This window comes from Dryobates pubescens, chromosome 20 (assembly GCF_014839835.1).
Source record: "Dryobates pubescens isolate bDryPub1 chromosome 20, bDryPub1.pri, whole genome shotgun sequence".
NCBI lineage: Eukaryota > Metazoa > Chordata > Aves > Piciformes > Picidae > Dryobates > Dryobates pubescens.
The window spans coordinates 615,966-632,667 of record NC_071631.1 but is presented as its reverse complement, the minus strand read 5'-3'; the positions used below and the strand labels follow the sequence as shown (position 1 = coordinate 632,667).

At 64.3% G+C, this 16,702-nt stretch overlaps 2 protein-coding genes across 2 annotated transcripts; one reads left to right on the top strand and one right to left on the bottom strand.

Moving 5' to 3' along the window:
* Positions 1-739: 739 nt before the first annotated feature.
* On the top strand, positions 740-9,773 carry NUDC (nuclear distribution C, dynein complex regulator). Its single transcript, XM_054170670.1, has 9 exons — positions 740-907; positions 1,740-1,817; positions 3,205-3,423; positions 4,143-4,226; positions 4,991-5,104; positions 6,151-6,345; positions 6,796-6,879; positions 7,401-7,519; positions 9,213-9,773. Exons 1-9 carry the CDS (start codon positions 812-814, stop codon positions 9,262-9,264), a joined length of 1,041 nt encoding a protein of 346 aa, XP_054026645.1. The 5' UTR covers positions 740-811; the 3' UTR covers positions 9,265-9,773.
* A 3,245-nt stretch (positions 9,774-13,018) lies between these two features.
* KDF1 (keratinocyte differentiation factor 1) lies at positions 13,019-16,240 on the bottom strand. The gene is made up of 3 exons (XM_054170739.1): positions 15,203-16,240; positions 13,757-13,831; positions 13,019-13,174 (listed from the first exon to the last, which is right to left on the bottom strand). Exons 1-3 carry the CDS (start codon positions 16,236-16,238, stop codon positions 13,095-13,097), a joined length of 1,191 nt encoding a protein of 396 aa, XP_054026714.1. The 5' UTR covers positions 16,239-16,240; the 3' UTR covers positions 13,019-13,094.
* Between the last annotated feature and the right edge of the window lie 462 nt (positions 16,241-16,702).

The window sequence follows — 16,702 nt, the reverse complement described above, 5'->3', positions numbered from 1 at the left end:
GCAACGAAGCCGGCGAAGGGTCTGGAGCGCAGGGGAACAAGTGACAGGACAAGAGGAAATGTCTTCAGCTTGCACCAGGGGAAGCTTGGGTTGGACCTGAGGACAGTTCCTGCCCCAAAAGGGTTGTCAAGGTCAGGAACAGGACGCCCAAGGCAGCGGTGGAGTCCCTACCCCTGAGGATGTGGTCCCCTGGCAGTGCTGGGCTGGACTCCAGGACCTGGGAGGTCTTTCCCAACCTTACTGATTCTGTGTCTCTACCACTGCAGGCACTGATTCCCTGGGGACCAGCGGCAGGGTGAGGGATTCCTGTGGCAGCCAGGGAGAACCTCCTGCCTCGGGGACGGCAGCAGCTTGCCTCGAGGAGAGTCTACAGCCGAGCCTTGGCCCGCTCAGGGGCGCGCACCGCCGGGAGCGCCGAGAGATAACCGAGCCGGGGAGGGGCTCGGGCCTGTAGCTCCCAGCAATGCAGAGCGAGGCGAGGCCCGGCCCCGGAGCACCCTAGCAGACCCCGGCGCTGCCCTCTGCTCCCTAACCCCTGGCACCCCTCGGGGTCAGGGCCCTCCGCCGAGCTTTCTGGAAGGGCCTGGCCGGGCCGTCGCTAGGGCAACGCGAACCCGCGCCTCGCGTCCCGCCTCCTTCCGGCGGATTGGACGCGGCCGCGGCCAATCTGCGCAGAGAGCGGCGCGGAGGGGCGCCGGGATTGGCAGATGCGGCCAGGCGCGCGCCCGTGTGCTTCCTTTTGCGCTACTTCCGGTTCCGGGTTGCCGGCGCGAGGGGGCTGAGCGGCCGGGGCGGCAGCGGCAGCGGCAGGATGGGGCTGAGCGCGGAGGATGCGGCGGAGCAGGAGGATCGCTTCGATGGCATGCTCCTGGCCATGGCCCAGCAGCACCAGGGCGGCGTGCGCGAGGTAGCGCCGCCGGGCGCGGGAGGGGGCAGCGGAAGCTTCCCTGTATTCCCGGGGAGGGGTGGAAGGAGAGGCGGAGCGGGATCGGGATCGGGAGGAGCGATCGGAGGTGGGGACAGCCCGGCCCCGCCGGGTCCCGGCCTTCCCGAGGTCCCGGCTTTTCCGGGCAGTGCGCGTGTGGCACGTGTCCTTCTCAGCCCGCCTCCCAGAGCCGCCGCAACGGCCGAGGCCTGCGGCAGCCGCGGCGAGCGCGGGGCATGCGCCAGTTGATTGTGGTGATGCTAAGGAGGGGCTGTGAGGAGTCCCTTAGACGGTCTCGCACCCCCGGCTCCTGCCGAGCCTGGGCTTCCCAGGTTGCCCAGAGAGATGGGAGATGCCTCATCCCTGTAACCTTTCCAGGTCAGGTTGGTTGGGGCTCTGAGCAGCCTGCTCTGGTTGGGGATGTCCCTGCTGGCTGCAGGGGGTTGGAACTGGATGAGGTTTAAGGTCCCTTCCATCTCGTGTGTCTATGCATCTGTACACACCACCCAAATTCCTGCCTCTGCTTGGGCTGCAGATGACCTCCAAGCTGACCTGGGAGTCCATTGCTTGCCCTTCCTCCATGGGAGCCACACAAAGGCCTCTTTTGAAAGCCTGGAATCCAGGAGCTGGGTCTCCACAGAAGCCTCTGGACATACTCCCTGGGAAGTGCTCATGGGGCTGATTTCAGTGGGATCCTGGCACAGGCAGGGAGCAGGAGCACAGAGAATAAAGGCTGCTAAGAGGCAGAAGGTGGTTTGGGACGAGCTGCTCTCACTGCTGTTTCCCCTCTGCCCCCCTGCCTGCCCCCTGCCAGCTCGTCAATACCTTCTTCAGCTTCCTGCGGCGCAAAACTGATTTCTTCACTGGTGGGGAGGATGGAGTAGCAGAGAAGGTAAACCCCCAAACCCTCGAACTTCTGTGTCTTCTAACTTCCATCCTCTGGCTCTGTGCCAGGCTGAGACTTGCCTGCCCCTGGTGCCGATGAAACTCATCCCTAAAGCAAGGCTGAGCTGCCCCTGGCTGAGGTGAGCTCCCCCCCAGCTGCTGCTGCCAGCGGTGCTGAGGGCACAGGGCTTTGGCAGGCCCTGGCCAAGGGCTTGTTTGGAAAGCAAATGTGCCAGACACACTGACTGAACGGTGACAGACACTGCTCTGGTGATAACCCTGAGTTACCTTGTTTGTTCAGCTCAGAGAAAACACAAAGTCCACAGCTCTGCACCTTTGTCTCAGGGCTGTGGTGTTGGCACCGAGGGGGCAGGCTGGGGAGCTGGTCTGGGTGGCCTTGTTGGCAGCCTGAGCATCTCCTGTCCACTGGATGCCTCCTGTCCTGGCTGCCTCCTGCCTGGAGGTGTTCAGGGCCAGGCTGGATGAGGCCCTGAGCAGCCTGGGCTGGTGGGAGGTGTCCCTGCCCGTGGCAGGGGCTCGGAGCTGGATGGGAGCTGGGTCTTTAAGGACCCTTCCAGGCACTCTGTGGCTCTCTCTCAACCATCAGCTGACAACTCCAGCTGGGGAGATCCCTGCTGCAGTCCTGTGCTCAGGCTGTGGCCATGCTGTGCTGTGGAGCAGGCTGCAGCCCCATACGTGCTGCTGTGCACAGCACTGTGCTGTTATCAAGCATGGGGCAATGGCTCTGGCTCCCTGCCTGTGTACTCAGCCTCCCCTCTGAGCAGCACAGCCCTTGGCACCAGGCCTTGAGAGCTTGGCCCTTCAGAGTGGCAGCACCACCAGAGCCCAGAGAGAGGTTAGAAGCAGAGATCTGTGTGGGAGGCTGCCCTGGGTGTAAGCCCCTGACCAGTTCCAACCTTTCTCCTCCCAACAGACCTCAGAGCTGGGCTGCAGGGGCTGCAGGGCAGGGACCCCTCAGAAGGGCTGTGGGGATAGGCCGAGGGAGCCTGGTGTGGAGCCGGAGCAGGGCAGGGTTAGGGTGGATGTCAGGAGGAAGTTGTGCACAGTGAGGGTGGGGAGACTCTGGCCCTGGCTGCCCAGGGAGGTGGTTGAGGCCCTGGCTGCCCAGGGAGGTGGTTGAGGCCCTGGCTGCCCAGGGAGGTGGTTGAGGCCCTGGCTGCCCAGGGAGGTGGTTGAGGCCCTGGCTGCCCAGGGAGGTGGTTGAGGCCCTGTCCCTGGTGCACTGCAGAGTTTTCTCCTTCCTGATTTCCAGTCAGAAAGTGCAGGGCAGAGGCCCAGCCGGGGGGCGAGAGCTGTGCTGCTCCCAGCACACAGTGCTGCCTTCCCTTGGAAGCTGGGGTGGTTGTGTAACCCCCCTGTGTGCTGCCTTCCAGCTGATCACAGACACCTTCAAGCACCACAACAAGCTGGCCCAGAAGGAGAGGAAGGAGAGGAAGGCTCGGGAGGAGGCGGAGCGGCGCGAGAGGGCAGAGCGAGCGGCCAGGCTGGCCAGGGAGAAGCAGGAGGCCAGGGAGAAGCAGGAGGCCAAGGAGCCCAGGATCAAGGAGCTCACAGATGAGGAAGCAGAAAGGCTGCAGCTGGAAATCAACCAGGTGAGAGCAGGCTCTGGGGCCTGCAGGTACAGCCCAGGGCACCTCTGCTGTGAGGAGCTAAAGGCTCAGGCTGCAGCAGGAGCTGTGCTGCCAGCTGGGGTTAGCCATTAACCACTGCATGTTTACAAACAGCTGCAGGGTGGGGGGCAAGGAGGGGCCAGGCCCTTTGCAGGGCTGTCCTGACAGGACCAGAGGCAGTGGACACAAACTGGAACCCAGGAGGCTCCATCTGAACAGGAGGAGAAGCTGCTTTGGTGTGAGGCTGCTGGAGGCCTGGAGCAGGCTGCCCAGAGAGGCTGTGGAGTCTCCTCTGGAGAGCTTCCAACCCTCCCTGGGCACTGTGCCCCTGGGCAGGCTGCTGGGGGAGCCCTGCTGGAGCAGGGGCTTGGACTGGGTGAGCTCCAGGGGTCCCTTCCAGCCTCTCCCTGCTGGGGTGCTGGGATTCCCACATGGATTCTCCCACAGCTCACTTTACCTTTCTGCCTTCAGCAGCAGCCTCTGCCACAGCCAGCAGGGTGTGAGGACCAGGGGAGTGCTCCCCTTGGCTGTTCCACTTCCCTCTAGCACAGCTCTGAGGGCTGAAAATTCCCCCTCAGCTCTGAATCCTGCTCTTTAGCTTCAGCTGAAGAGGCTGAGGCCACCTAGTGCCATCAGCCACCTAGTGCCATCAGCCCAGAGTGCCTGCACTGGGCTGAGCCTGGTCCCTCTCTTTTGAACAGAAGAAGGAGGCCCAGGGGCAGCTGAATGGTGTCCCAGGGAACAGCTCCAAGGAGGAAGGAGAATCTCTGGAGTCCAGCAAAGAGGTAAAAGCTCATCAAGGACACAGAGCTGCTGGAGAGAGTCAGAGGAGGCCACAAGGATGATCCCAGGGCTGGAGCAGCTCTGCTCTGGGCACAGGCTGAGGGAGCTGGGGCTGTGCAGCCTGGAGAGCACTCTGGGGGGACCTCAGAGCTGCCTGCCAGGACCTGAAGGGATCCTGCAGGAAGGCTGCAGAGAGACTTCTCCTGAGGGTGTCTGAGCCAGGCCAAGGGGCAATGGTTTGGAGCTGAGGCAGAGCAGGGTCAGGCTGGAGCTGAGGAAGAAGTTCTTCAGTGCCAGGGTGCTGAGCCTCTGGCACAGGCTGCCCAGGGAGGCTGTGGCTGCCTCCTGCCTGGGGGTGCTGCAGGCCAGGCTGGATGAGGCCCTGAGCAGCTGAGCCTGGCTGAGAGGGGTCCCTGGGCAGGGTGGGGAGCTTGGAGCAGAGGAGCTCTGAGGCCCCTTCCAGCCTGAGCCACGCTGGGATGCCACTGATCATCTGGGACTTTAGGCCAAGAGAAATGAGGAGCTGTGAGAATTCCTGGGAATGGGAGGGGGTCTCCAGCCTGGCCTTGGAAGCTTCCCAGAGGCTCCCAGCCCAGGGCTGGGTTTGCTCTCTCCTCTTGGTTCTGTTTCAAGAGCAAAGCCTCACTTGGGTCTCATTCCTGTGAGCATCAACCTCTTGAGCTGAAGTTCTAAAGCCCAGGGACTGTGGGGGCAAGGGAGGGAGAGCCTTGGAAAGCTTTCTTAACACTTCAAGCTTGTTGCTTAGGAAACAGATGATGAAGAGGAAGATGAGAAGGACAAAGGAAAACTTAAACCCAACTCTGGCAATGGAGCTGACCTTGCAAATTACAGATGGACACAGACCCTCTCCGAGCTGGATGTGAGTCTGGGCCCTCAGTCCCAGGACACTGAGGGGCTGGGGAGCAGCTCCAGAGGCAGGGGCTGGGGAGCAGCTCCAGGGCAGGGCCTGGGGAGCAGCTCCAGAGCAGGGCCTGGGGAGCAGCTCCAGGGCAGGGGCTGGGGAGCAGCTCCAGAGCAGGGCCTGGGGAGCAGCTCCAGGGCAGGGCCTGGGGAGCAGCTCCAGGGCAGGGGCTGGGGAGCAGCTCCAGAGGCAGGGGCTGGGGAGCAGCTCCAGGGCAGGGCCTGGGGAGCAGCTCCAGAGCAGGGGCTGGGGAGCAGCTCCAGAGGCAGGGGCTGGGGAGCAGCTCCAGAGCAGGGCCTGGGGAGCAGCTCCAGAGCAGGGGCTGGGGAGCAGCTCCAGGGCAGGGGCTGGGGAGCAGCTCCAGAGCAGGGGCTGGGGAGCAGCTCCAGAGGCAGGGGCTGGGGAGCAGCTCCAGGGCAGGGGCTGGGGAGCAGCTCCAGAGGCAGGGGCTGGGGAGCAGCTCCAGAGCAGGGGCTGGGGAGCAGCTCCAGAGGCAGGGCCTGGGGAGCAGCTCCAGAGCAGGGGCTGGGGAGCAGCTCCAGGGCAGGGCCTGGGGAGCAGCTCCAGGGCAGGGCCTGGGGAGCAGCTCCAGGGCAGGGGCTGGGGGGGCTGGGGGTGTTCAGCCTGGAGCAGAGGAGGCTGAGGGAGACCTTCTGCTCCGTGAGAGGAGGCTGAAGGCTGGAGCCAGGCGGGGGTTGGGCTCTGCTCCCGAGGAACGAGGGACAGGACAGGAGGAAATGGCTTCAAGTGCCAGAGCAGGCTTAGGTTGGGCATGAGGAACAACCTCTTCCCCACAAGGACTCCCCAGCACTGGCCCAGGCTGCCCAGGGGGGAGGCTGAATCCCCATCCCTGCAGGGGTGTCGGAGGGGCAGAGCTGCGGTGCGGAGGGCCAGAGGCTCTCCAAGGGCTTCTCCAGCTGAGGCAGTTGTGTGGCAGAAGGTCAGAGAGGCAGCAGAGGAGGGGCAGAGGCCACTGCTGCTGACAGCTGTCCCTGCTGGCCCAGCTGGCTGTGCCTTTCAGGGTGGGCTTCAGGCTGAAGGGGAAGGATGTGCAGGTGGAGATCCAGCGGCGGCACCTGCGGCTCGGCCTCAGGGGGCAGCCCCCGCTCATCGACGGAGACCTCTTCAACGAGGTGAAGGTGGAGGAGAGCTCCTGGCTGATTGAGGATGGCCAGACAGTCACTGTGCACCTGGAGAAGGTAAAGCTGGACAGCCCAGGGAGCGTCCAGAGCCGCCTGGGCTCCCCAGGGAGCCGCTGCAGAGAGCCCAGGGGAGGCCCCGGCGGCGGTGCCAGCGGTGCTCAGCTCCTTGGGCATCAGCTCTGGGCAGCTGCTTGGAGTGATGCCATGGCTTGGAACCTCTTGCTGACCCAGGGAGAGGCTTTGTGGCCTCCTGTGCCCCTTGCTGTGTCCCCTCTGGGCCTCTGCAGCTGCTTTGGTTGCAGTCCCATTTGTGCCATGCCAGGCAAGACCTCTGACCTGCTCTCAGCTTTCCCCTGGTGGAGCTTCAGAGCCTTGATCCATGTCAGGTGGTGCTGGGGGTTGGGGCACTGGCAAAGCCTGATCCCAGCAGCTGTTTCCTGGGCCTGAGACCAAATTCCTAGAGCAGGCCTAGGGGGAAGACAACATTTGTGCTCCTTCACCCTTCAGATCAACAAGATGGAGTGGTGGAACAAATTGGTCTCCACAGACCCCGAGATCAACACCAAGAAAATCAACCCAGAGAACTCCAAGGTAAGAACTCCCTGAGTGGAGCCTCCTGAGGGGGGCTGGTGGGGCAGGATGAGAGGGGATGGCTTGGGCTTGAGGAGGGAGATTGGGACTGGAGAGGAGGAAGAAGTTCTTTACAGCAGGGGTGGGGAGAGCCTGGCACAGGGTGGCTGCCTCCTCCCTGGAGGTGTCCAAGGCCAGGCTGGCTGAGGCCTGGAGCAGCCTGGGCTGGTGGGGCTGTCCCTGCCCATGGCAGGGGCTTGGGACTGGAGGAGCTCTGAGGTCCCTTCCAACCCACTCCATGAATCTATGACTAAAGGTCCTCACTCCCAGCTCCTGTGCCCAGCACCATAACCCCACACGGGGAGCAGCGGTGCTGGGCCGTGGCACAGCCCCCAGAGCTCCAGAGGAGTGGGGCTGGCTCTAGCTTGGTTGTGCACAAATGCTCCTGCAGGCCCTGCAGCAGCCTGCTGTGGCCTCCAGCAGGCAGGGGCTGCAGGCAGGGGCTGCAGGGGCTGCTGTGCTGAAGGCTTTGTCCCTGCCAGCTCTCAGACCTGGACAGTGAGACCCGCAGCATGGTGGAGAAGATGATGTATGACCAGCAGCAGAAGTCCCTGGGGCTGCCCACCTCTGATGAGCAGAAGAAGCAGGACATCCTCAAGAAGTGAGTAGCCCTCACTGGGCTCCAGCCCCTGCCCTGGGCAGGGACAGCTCCACCAGCCCAGGCTGCTCAGGGCCTCAGCCAGCCTGGCCCTGAACGTTCCCAGGCTTGGAGCCTCCCCAGCCACCCTGGGCAGCCTCTTCCAGAGCTCCACCACCCTCCCAGTGTCTCACCTCAGTCCTTCTCCTTCCAGTCTGAAGCCATCCCCCCTGCTCTGTCACTCCAGGCCTCTGCACAGTCCCTCTCAGCTCTCCTGGAGCCCCTTCAGGGCTGGCAGGCTGGAAGATCTGGGGGGGATTTGCCTCCCCCAGGCCTTCTCTTCCCTTTGGCCACAAACACAGGAGCAGAAGCCAGGCTGGCCCTCAGCCCTCCCCCTCTGCACCTCTGGGGCTGTTGGTGGCCAACCACCAGTGCCTGAGCCCAGGGGGGCAGAAGGGGGCAGAGGAAAGCCTGAGGCTGGTGCTGGAGTTGTCTGATGCTGCCAGCTCTGAGTCCAGAAGGCAGAGCTGGGCCTGGGGCTGCCATCCAGCCCTGCTGAACCTTCACATACTTTTGGCTGTTCCCTAATCTCCCTCAGCAGCCCAGATAAGGGCTCCTGCTCCACACCTGCCCCCAGGCAGCTGCCTCCAGGCCCATGCAGCTTTATGGCTTTATGGCTCTGTTTGGCCTGAACACACCTGGCAGGGAGATTGCCCAGGGAGCTCCCAAGGCTGGTGGGGAAGGTGTGGAGGTAATTCTGGGTCAGGTCTTGTCTCAGGGCTGCAAGGAGAATGAACACAGCAGCCCTGACTCCTCTTCCTGGGCTCACCTGCAGCAGCAGAAGCTTCTCTGGTCAGGGTGCTGAGCAGAGTGTGGGCTGCAGCTGTGCTTCCTTCCTGCCTGTCTGTTGGGCTGGCAGCATGGGAGGCAGCTCTCTCCTCCTGGGAAGCCCTCATCCAGGAGCACTCCAGGCTGGAGCACAGCCTGGCTGGTGAGGAATGGAGGGGAAGCTCAGACTTTGGTCAGGCCAAAGGAGGTTCAGTGCCATCCAGCTGGGTGCTGCTGGCTGCCAGTGAGGCTCTCCTGGCTGCTGAACAAGGTCACTGTCCTCACAGGGCAGATTGCAGTGGCCATGGGAAGTGGCAGTGCTGTGGTGGCCTGAGAGAGCAGGGAGGAAGGCAGAGGCCTGCTCCCAGCTGTGCCCAGTGCCTGAAGCCTCCCCAGGGCTTTGGGTTGTATCCTGTGGTGGAGCACAGGGCAGAGGAGGCAGCCAGGAGCTCACTCAGCAGGCACAGTGCAGCACACCCAGAGCCTTCTGATGTGGCAGCCCAAGTCCAGCTGCTCCTATCTGACAGCCTGGCACCAGCTCTCTCTGGTCATGTCCCTGGCACAGCACTGGAGACATCCCCTGTGTCCCCAGGGCCACTGGAGCTGACAAGCTGGAGGTCACAGTCTGCCCTCCCAACCTCTGCTCTGCCCCAGGGCTGCTGTCACAGCTGCTGCCTGTGCCAGGTGGCAGCTGCAGGGTGTGAGCAGTGCCTGCCCTGCCCCTGCCTGGCAGTGCTGCCAGCCCTGACCCCAGCACAAACCTCTCTGGGGAGTGTGTCCCAGGGAGCTCAGCAGAGTTTGTGCTGCAGGAGGCCTGAGCCCCCCAGGCAGAGCTCTGGGTGGCTGCCTCCCTGCTGAGCTCCTCTCTTGCTCTCTGCTCTCCCTGCAGGTTCATGGAGCAGCATCCAGAAATGGACTTCTCAAAGGCTAAATTCAACTGAGGCCTCCCCTCCCCCCCCCTCCAGTCAGCCCCTGGGAGGGGGCAGGAGCTGCACTGTTGGATGTCCCCCCCTGAGCACCCCACCCCAGCCTGCTGCAGAGGCAGCTCCAGGAGGTCCTCCTCACTTCTGTGTGGAGCAGAGCAGGAGGCCCCAGCCTGCAGCAGCTCCACTCAGAGCCATCTGTGACCCTTCCCAAGGGGCAGCTGGGAGCCAGGGAGGGACTGGGGCCAAGGGAGAGGCTGAGGGCTGCCAGAGCCAGGCTGGAGAGGCCTGGGGACAGGTCCTGGATGTGTCCCTGGGCTTCCTCTCCTGGCTCTTCAGAGCTGCTGAGCCTCTCCTTGCCCTTTCAGTGGGGCAGGACAGTGCCCCTGGGTTTGTGCTGCCTCTCTCTTGCCCTTGCTGCTCCCTCACTTGGTTTGGTAAAACAATTCTCCTCCTGCCTCCTGGGGAAGGGCAGCACCAGCCTGAGCCCCCCAGGCCCTGCAGCACAGCCTCTGCTCCTGCTGGGACAGCCCAAGGCCTGCAGGGGAAGGCTGGGGGGCTGTGGGCAGGGGAGGGGAGGGGGCTGGGGGTGTCTCTTGCCTCTCTCCTCGCTGAGCTCTGCCAGCTGTGGCAGTTCTGTGCTGGGCTGCAGCTGGCAGCTGGCATCTCTCTGCATGTCCCTCTCTGTTAGCTGCAGTGCAACATAAAGGTCCAGAAGCTGCATCTGCCCAGGCAGGCTCTGTGGTTTGTGCTGGGGCAGGGGTCCAGGCTGGGCTGGGAGCTGGGGGTGCTGCCTGGCAGGGGCTCTCAGCAGCCACCTCCTGACTCCCTCTGCTGCTCCCTGCTCTGGTCAGGCTTTGCTCCCCAGCTGAATGCTGGCAGCCTCCATGCCCAGGCTCTAGCCCCTGCTCTGCTGGGGGGGTTGGACTACAGGACTTGCAGAGGCCCCTTGCAGCCTGGCTGCCCAGGGCTGAGGCCCCATCCCTGGAGGGGTTTCAGAGAGGCAGAGCTGCGGTGCTGAGGGCCTTGGTGTGGAGCTAGGGAAGGGCTGGGGGATCTGAAAGGGCTTCCCCAGCCAAAGCAACTCTGAGTCCCTGAGGGAAGAGGCAGAGAGGGAGAGCAGAGCTGCAGCTCGGGAGGAGCCTGCCCTGGGCTCTGGTTGGCTGTGGCTGAGCCCTGCACCACCTCTGGACCTCAGCCCCAGCGGAACAGAAGGTGTCGGCGCCGCGGCCTCGGCCCCTGGCCCCGGCCCGGGGGCAGCGCAGCCTTTGGCTCCCCAGGGGGCAGCTCTGGGCTGAGCAGCTGCAGGAGTGGCTGAAAGCACAAAGCTGCAGCCGAGCCCAGGGCTGGAGAGCACAGCCAGGGCCTCCTGGCCTTGTGCCCGGGGCAGGGACCTTGGGCAGCAGCCCCCACGGCCGGCCTTGCCCTGCCCCCCAGCAGATGTTTCCCTGCCCAGCAGCGTGGGGAGGGCTGTGCTGGAGGCTGCCAGGTGATGAAGGTCCCTTTGCCGTTCCATGCCTGTGGAGGTGGCTCCCAGGCAGCTGTGGGAGCTGTGTCACTGCTGCCACCAGCTGGAGCCGGCCCTGCCCCGGGGCCTGCTGCGAGCCCGGGGCCCCGGGGCCCTGCCCTGCTCCCTGGAAGCAGAGCCCTGCTGGCAGAGGCTGCAGGGAGGGGGCAGAGCTTACCTCCTCCAACAGCAGCTCCTGGCTTGCCTTTTAGTCATGAATCTCAGCCTGGACCTTCTGGGAGATGGTCCAGAGGGAGGGCTGCTGTGGAGAGAGCACTGGAAGAGCAGAGCAGCCTCAGGCAGCCCCCCAGCCCCCCAGCCCGGGCCCAGGCTCACCCTGCTCTCCCCACACTGATGGAAGCAGGAATGGAAGAGGCAGAGCCCAGGGCCAGAGCACATCTTTCTCTTTATAAAAAAGACCAAACCAGACACTTGAAGGCCAAGGAGTGCAAAAGAAGCCCAGGGGGCACCACAGGGAGGCAGCCCCAGGGACACTGAGCTGACAGCCTGGCTCCTAGGGAGGCCTGGGGGCACTCGGGGGGGGCTAGGCTGGGTTTTTGCAAGCTTAGTCCTAAACCTTCACTTCTTACCCAGACTAAGCATCACAAAGGTGGCACTGCAGCTGGCACCAGCAGCTCTTGGCAAGTCCCTCCTCAGCCCTCCAGAGCTGCAGCAGAGCTGTGGCAGTGTGACCCTGGCTGGAGCCTCTGCACAGCTCTGAGGGAAGCTGGTCCCAGCCTGTGCTGCACGAAGCAGCTCAGCAGCAGGAGGCCAGAGAGGTCCCTGGGCAGCTGTGGCCTTCAGGTGACCAAACCCAGCTCCTCTGGCAGTGCTGGGCTGGCCTGGCTGCCAGTCCCTTCCTACCAACCAGTCCTGCACCAACAAAGGCAGGGAGGGGAAGGCAAATCCCAGCCCCATTCTCTTGGCTGTCTGCTCCCAGTCTCTCCCCAGCAGTGTCTCCAGGGCTGCCCTCAGGGCTGCCCTCAGGGCTGCCCTCAGGGCTGGCCTCGAGTTATGGGAGGAGCAGCTCACAAAGCCAGGCTCCAAGCAGGGCTTGAGCTGCACTTCCCAAGGGCTTTGGCCAGTGGGGAGAAGCTCAGGGCAGGAACCTGAAGAGCAAACCACAGGCTGTGAATCAAGGCACACTTCAGCTCAATTAAGGCACAAAGCCATTGTCCACCCCACAGCAGGGGCAGTGCTTTGGGCTCCCCCCTGGGTGTGTTAATGGCAGGGCTGGGAGAGCCAGCTCAGCTTAATCTGTTCAGGTCCAAGGGCACCCCAATGCCTCCCCAGGTGCCAGGGCTCCATTCATGGGAAGCACCTAAGTGGCAGCAGCAGGGAGACAGAGCTGCAGGGCCCTCAGGGTACCACTGACCACAGCTCCTGCTGCTGGGAGGAGAGAAGGTGCCCAGGGGCAAGCAGCACCAAGCAGCTCCTCACAGAGCCTCTCCAGAGGGCTTGCTTCGGATGCAAGGCACTTGCAGGGCAGGAGAGAGAAACAGCCCAGTGCTGAACACCTCACACTGAATGCTTCCCTCACCTGCCACAACTTGAGGTCAAGGCTTGCCCAGCTCCCAGCACCAAGGGCTTGGCAGATTGGCCAGGAGGAGCTGCCTGGCATGGAAGGCAGAGGGCAATGTGCAGCTGGCAACAGCCACAGCTGACAGCAGGCTGCAAGTGGCTGATCCCCAAGGTCTGCCCAGCAGATGGGAGCAGGGCAGCTGCCCAGCATCCCTGCCCTCTGCAGCTGGCACCATCAAGAGGACAAAGATTAAACAAACTTACCCTGAACCTTCTCCTGAGCAGGCAGCAGGAGAGGACACCACTAAGAGGCAGCAGGAGGAGGCAGACCCTGGCTGCAGCAAGCACCAGGGACAGAGAGCTCAACGCTTTGGGGCCCACCCCAGCCACTCTGAACAGAGGTTTTGGTCCCTAGAGGTGCTGGGCCCTCAGCTCAGCACTGGCACAGCCACAGCCACCATCCAGCTGCTCCCTACCCAAGTTAAGCTCTGCAGTGCCAGAAAGCAGAGGAGCTGCACCACAGAGCCTCAGAGCAGGGGGAGGCTGCTGAGGCTAAATGTGGTGTGCAAACCAGAGGCACAAAGTGGCTGAGGCTTCCTTGTCCATCACCTCCTCCCTGGGCACACAGTCCAGCTCCAGCAGCCCCACAGCTCACTTCCTTGATGTCCTTTCCATGGTGTCCCCAAATGGATCAAAACATCCCGTGAAATTCCGACAGGAGGAGGAGTTTGGCTTCACCAGGGCAGAGCTGAAGCAGCAGAGCACCCAGAGAAGGAATCTGCAGCCCTGGAGCTCCTGCCTGCTGCTTGGGTCCTTCTCCTCAACAGTAGACCTGAAGCAGAGGTGCCCCAGAGGAGTCAGTCTCTGTGTCTTGGAAAGAGGAATCTCTGCTTGGAGAACCTTGGAGAGGGAAGAGAAGAGGTGGTGCCATTAGAAGAAGCACAGCAGCTGAGTGCCTGGCAGGCAGCTGCCACCAAGGCCTTTGTGCATCGTGAGGGAGGAGGAGGCCACACAAAGCCCACAGGCAGGAACAGCCCTGCCTGTGCTGCAGCCACCTGCCAGGCAGCTGTGCTCAGAGAGGAGGGAGCCTGGCCCTTAGCCTTGGGCTGCTCCTGGGAGTGCAGCAGGAGGAGCTCAGGGGACAGCCCTGCTTCCTCTTGGCACAGTTCCCTTTGCTCCCAGCCTAACCCAGCTGTGACCTCAGCTGCTCACACCCCAGCTGCAGCCCCAGAGGCTGTGAGGACACCCAGGGCCTGAAAGCTGCCAGGCCAGGCCCTGTGCCTGGACACAGAGCACTCCACACCGACCTGGGCAGCCCTCTGAGCTTTCTCCACCCCCAGAGCTCAGGAGAACTTCAGCCCCTAGGGCGGCCCAAGGGGCAGGTGGCAGCTCAGCCTCTGCAGGGCTGGCACCGAGGCCACACAGAGCCCAGAGGTGCAGGGCACCCCTGGGTGCAGAGGGGCTGCAGGCTGGGTGCATTACCTGCACTGCTGTGCCTCCTCATGTTCCTGGCCAGCACATCTGCTGGGGTCTCCTCTGATATCTGCACAGCCAAATCTGCAAGGGAAACCAAGAGGGCCTGAGACAGGCAGGGAAGGGCAGCTGGGACTCCAAGCACCCAGCCCAGGAACACCCAGGGCCCTCCTGCAGAAGGCAGCAGCCTCAGGTGACAGAAGCAGAGGTCTGCTCCTCACTGTCTTCCAACCTGAGCTTCACAGGCCCTGGGCACCAGGAAGCAGCTGGCTGCTGCCCAGGGAAGCACAGCAGGCACCTGGTGGCCTCTGCTCCTTCTGCAGCACAGAACGCAGCAGGCTGGGAAGGAGCCTTGGAGGCCACCTTGTGCAACCCCCCTGCAGGCAGCAGGGAGAGCTCCAACCACAGCAGGCTGCCCAGGGCCACGTGGAGCCTGACCTTGAATGTCTGCAGGGATGGAGCCTCAGCCACCTCCCTGGGCACTGTTCCAGCATCTCCCCAGCCTCACCGAGCAGAACTTCCTCCTGCTGCCGACCTGACTCTGCCCTGCCCCAGTGCCACACCATAACTCAGCTTGTGGCCCCCCACCCTCCAGGGTCTCTCTGCAACAAACCCTCCCAGAACCTCTGCTGGAGATCAGCCACTTCAGGCAGCTCCAGGCCAAGGAGGGAAGCATCCCTGAGAGCCATCAGGCACAGCCCTTCCCCCCTCCCTGCAGGGGCTCCTCAGCCCACGGCACGAGGCACAGACTCTGTCCTGGTCACCTAAGGGTGGCATTAGCAGGGTGCTGGTGGCACAGGGGGGAAGAGTCAGCTCAGGCACTGGCCATCCCCTGGCACAAGCCAGCTGGTCTGGTCATACCAGTTAGGTTTGACTCATGGTCTTTCTGCCTAGCTCAGAGGTGAGGGTGAGAGCCAACAGCACTGCAGCAGCAGCAGCACTGCTCAGCACAAACTGCCCTGGCAGCGAGATACCATCAGGAAGCCAACCCAGGACTGCTGAGCAACAGAGCTGGCCTGCAGCTGAGGGCCTCCATCACACCTCCCAGGGAAACAAGCCCAGCCTGAAGGTGGCTGTGAGCTGTCAGCCCTGCTGCACCACCACGCAGCTCCATGGACTGGGTTGGGCTGGAAGGGACCTTGAAGCTTATCCAGCTCCAAGCCCCTGCCCTGGGCAGGGTCACCTCCCACCAGCCCAGGCTGCTCAGGGCCTCATCCAGCCTGGCCTTGAACGCCTCCAGGCAGGGGACAGCCTCCTGGGCAGCCTGTGCCAGGCTCTCCCCACCCTCACTCCCAAGGGTTTCTTCCTCATCTCCGGCCCCAGGCTGCCCTCTTCCAGCTTCCATCCCCTCCCCCCACGGGGCCCTCGTCGGAAGCCTCTCCCCGCCCCCCGTGGCCCCCGGGCCGCTCTAAGGTCTCCCCGGAGCCGCTCCCCTCCGGGGCGGCCCCCACGCACCGTCCTGGCTGAGCAGCAGGGACTCTGGCGCGGGGTCGGCGGCGGGCTGGGGCGCGGGGGGCGGCCGGGCCCGGCTCTTGCGCGTGCTGATGCGGATGATGCCGCGCACCAGCCGGCACTCCGCGTCCTGCTCGTCCAGGTTGTAGTCCTGCGTGATGCTGTTGATGAGGTCGGAGATCTTGGTGGTCTTCTCCAGGAAGACGGTGTCGGAGGTGCACTTGGCCAGCTCGTCGATCTGGTGCACGCTGAAGAGCTCGGTCAGCTTGCGGAAGATCAGCACGTCGATCTGCCGGCTGGACATGGAGCCCCCCAGCTCCCCGGCCTCCAGGTCGGACTCGTGGAAGGAGTAATACTCCTCGGAGCCGCGGGGGCTGCCGGCCGGCACCGCGCCGCCCCGCCGCGCCTTCTCGGCCGGCGGCTCCGGGCAGCAGGGCTCGGGCTCGGGCTGCCGGCCGGGGCTCCTGTTGGGGTACACGGGGATGCCCTTCAGCTTCACGTCCGGGTAGCTGAAGCTGCTGCCCACGCTGGACTTCTTGACCCGGCTGCCGTTCCTCTCGGCGGGGGCGGCGCCGCCGGGGCTGTGCGCCGGCCGCCCCTTGCAGTCTCCGTTCTTGCCCTCGTCGCAGGGGGCCTCGGCGGGCCCCGGCTGCGGGACGCAGACGCCGCAGTCGCGGAAGCGGCTCCCGCAGGTCAGGATGCAGCAGAACACGGCCTTGTAGGTGCTCCAGGCCTGGGACAGCGAGGAGCAGCAGGAGCCCCGGCCGGGGGCGGCCTCGGCCGCGCCCGGGATGAAGGCGACGGTCTCTGCCTCCCGGCCCTTGGCCTCCCTGGGCTCGGCCCGGCGGCTCCTCCGGCCCCGCGCCGGCTGCGCCCTGCGGCCCGGCCTGGCCTCGGGCGCCGAGCCGCCGAGCGCCTCCAGGCCGCCGTCGCTCTCCTGGCGCGCTCCGGGCCGCAGGGGCACGGCCTCCTGGCAGGGCTGCCTCGGCTGGCGGCGGCTGTTCAGCTCGTGGGGGAGCCTGGCCTCCCGGCCCAGCATGGCTCAGGCACCTGCGGAGCGAGGGGGGCCTGAGCCCGGCGGCGGTCCCCAGCCCCCGGCCCGGGGAGCCGCTGACCGCCAGCCAGGACGGACCCTGTGCCCCCTGAGCTCGGACCAAAGGCTGCCCCTGCCAACAGGCAGAGCTGGCACCAGGACTCTGCTGCTCTCCCTTAGAGCCACAGAACCCCCTGGGGTGGAAAAGCCCTCTGAGAGCCTCCAGCTCCGCCCAGGCTGGGGCCAACCCATGGCCCTCAGCACCACAGCTCTGCCGCTCTGGGGATGGGGACTCAGCCACCTGCCCTGGCAGCCTGGGCCAGCAGTTCAGAGCCCTTTGAGAGTTTCTCCTAATGCCCAACCTAAACCTCTCCTGCTGCCACTCGAAGCCATTGCAGGGAGCTGCAGAGAGCAGTGAGGTCTCCCTCAGCCTCCTCTCCTCCAGGCTGAACACCCCCAGGGCCCTCAGC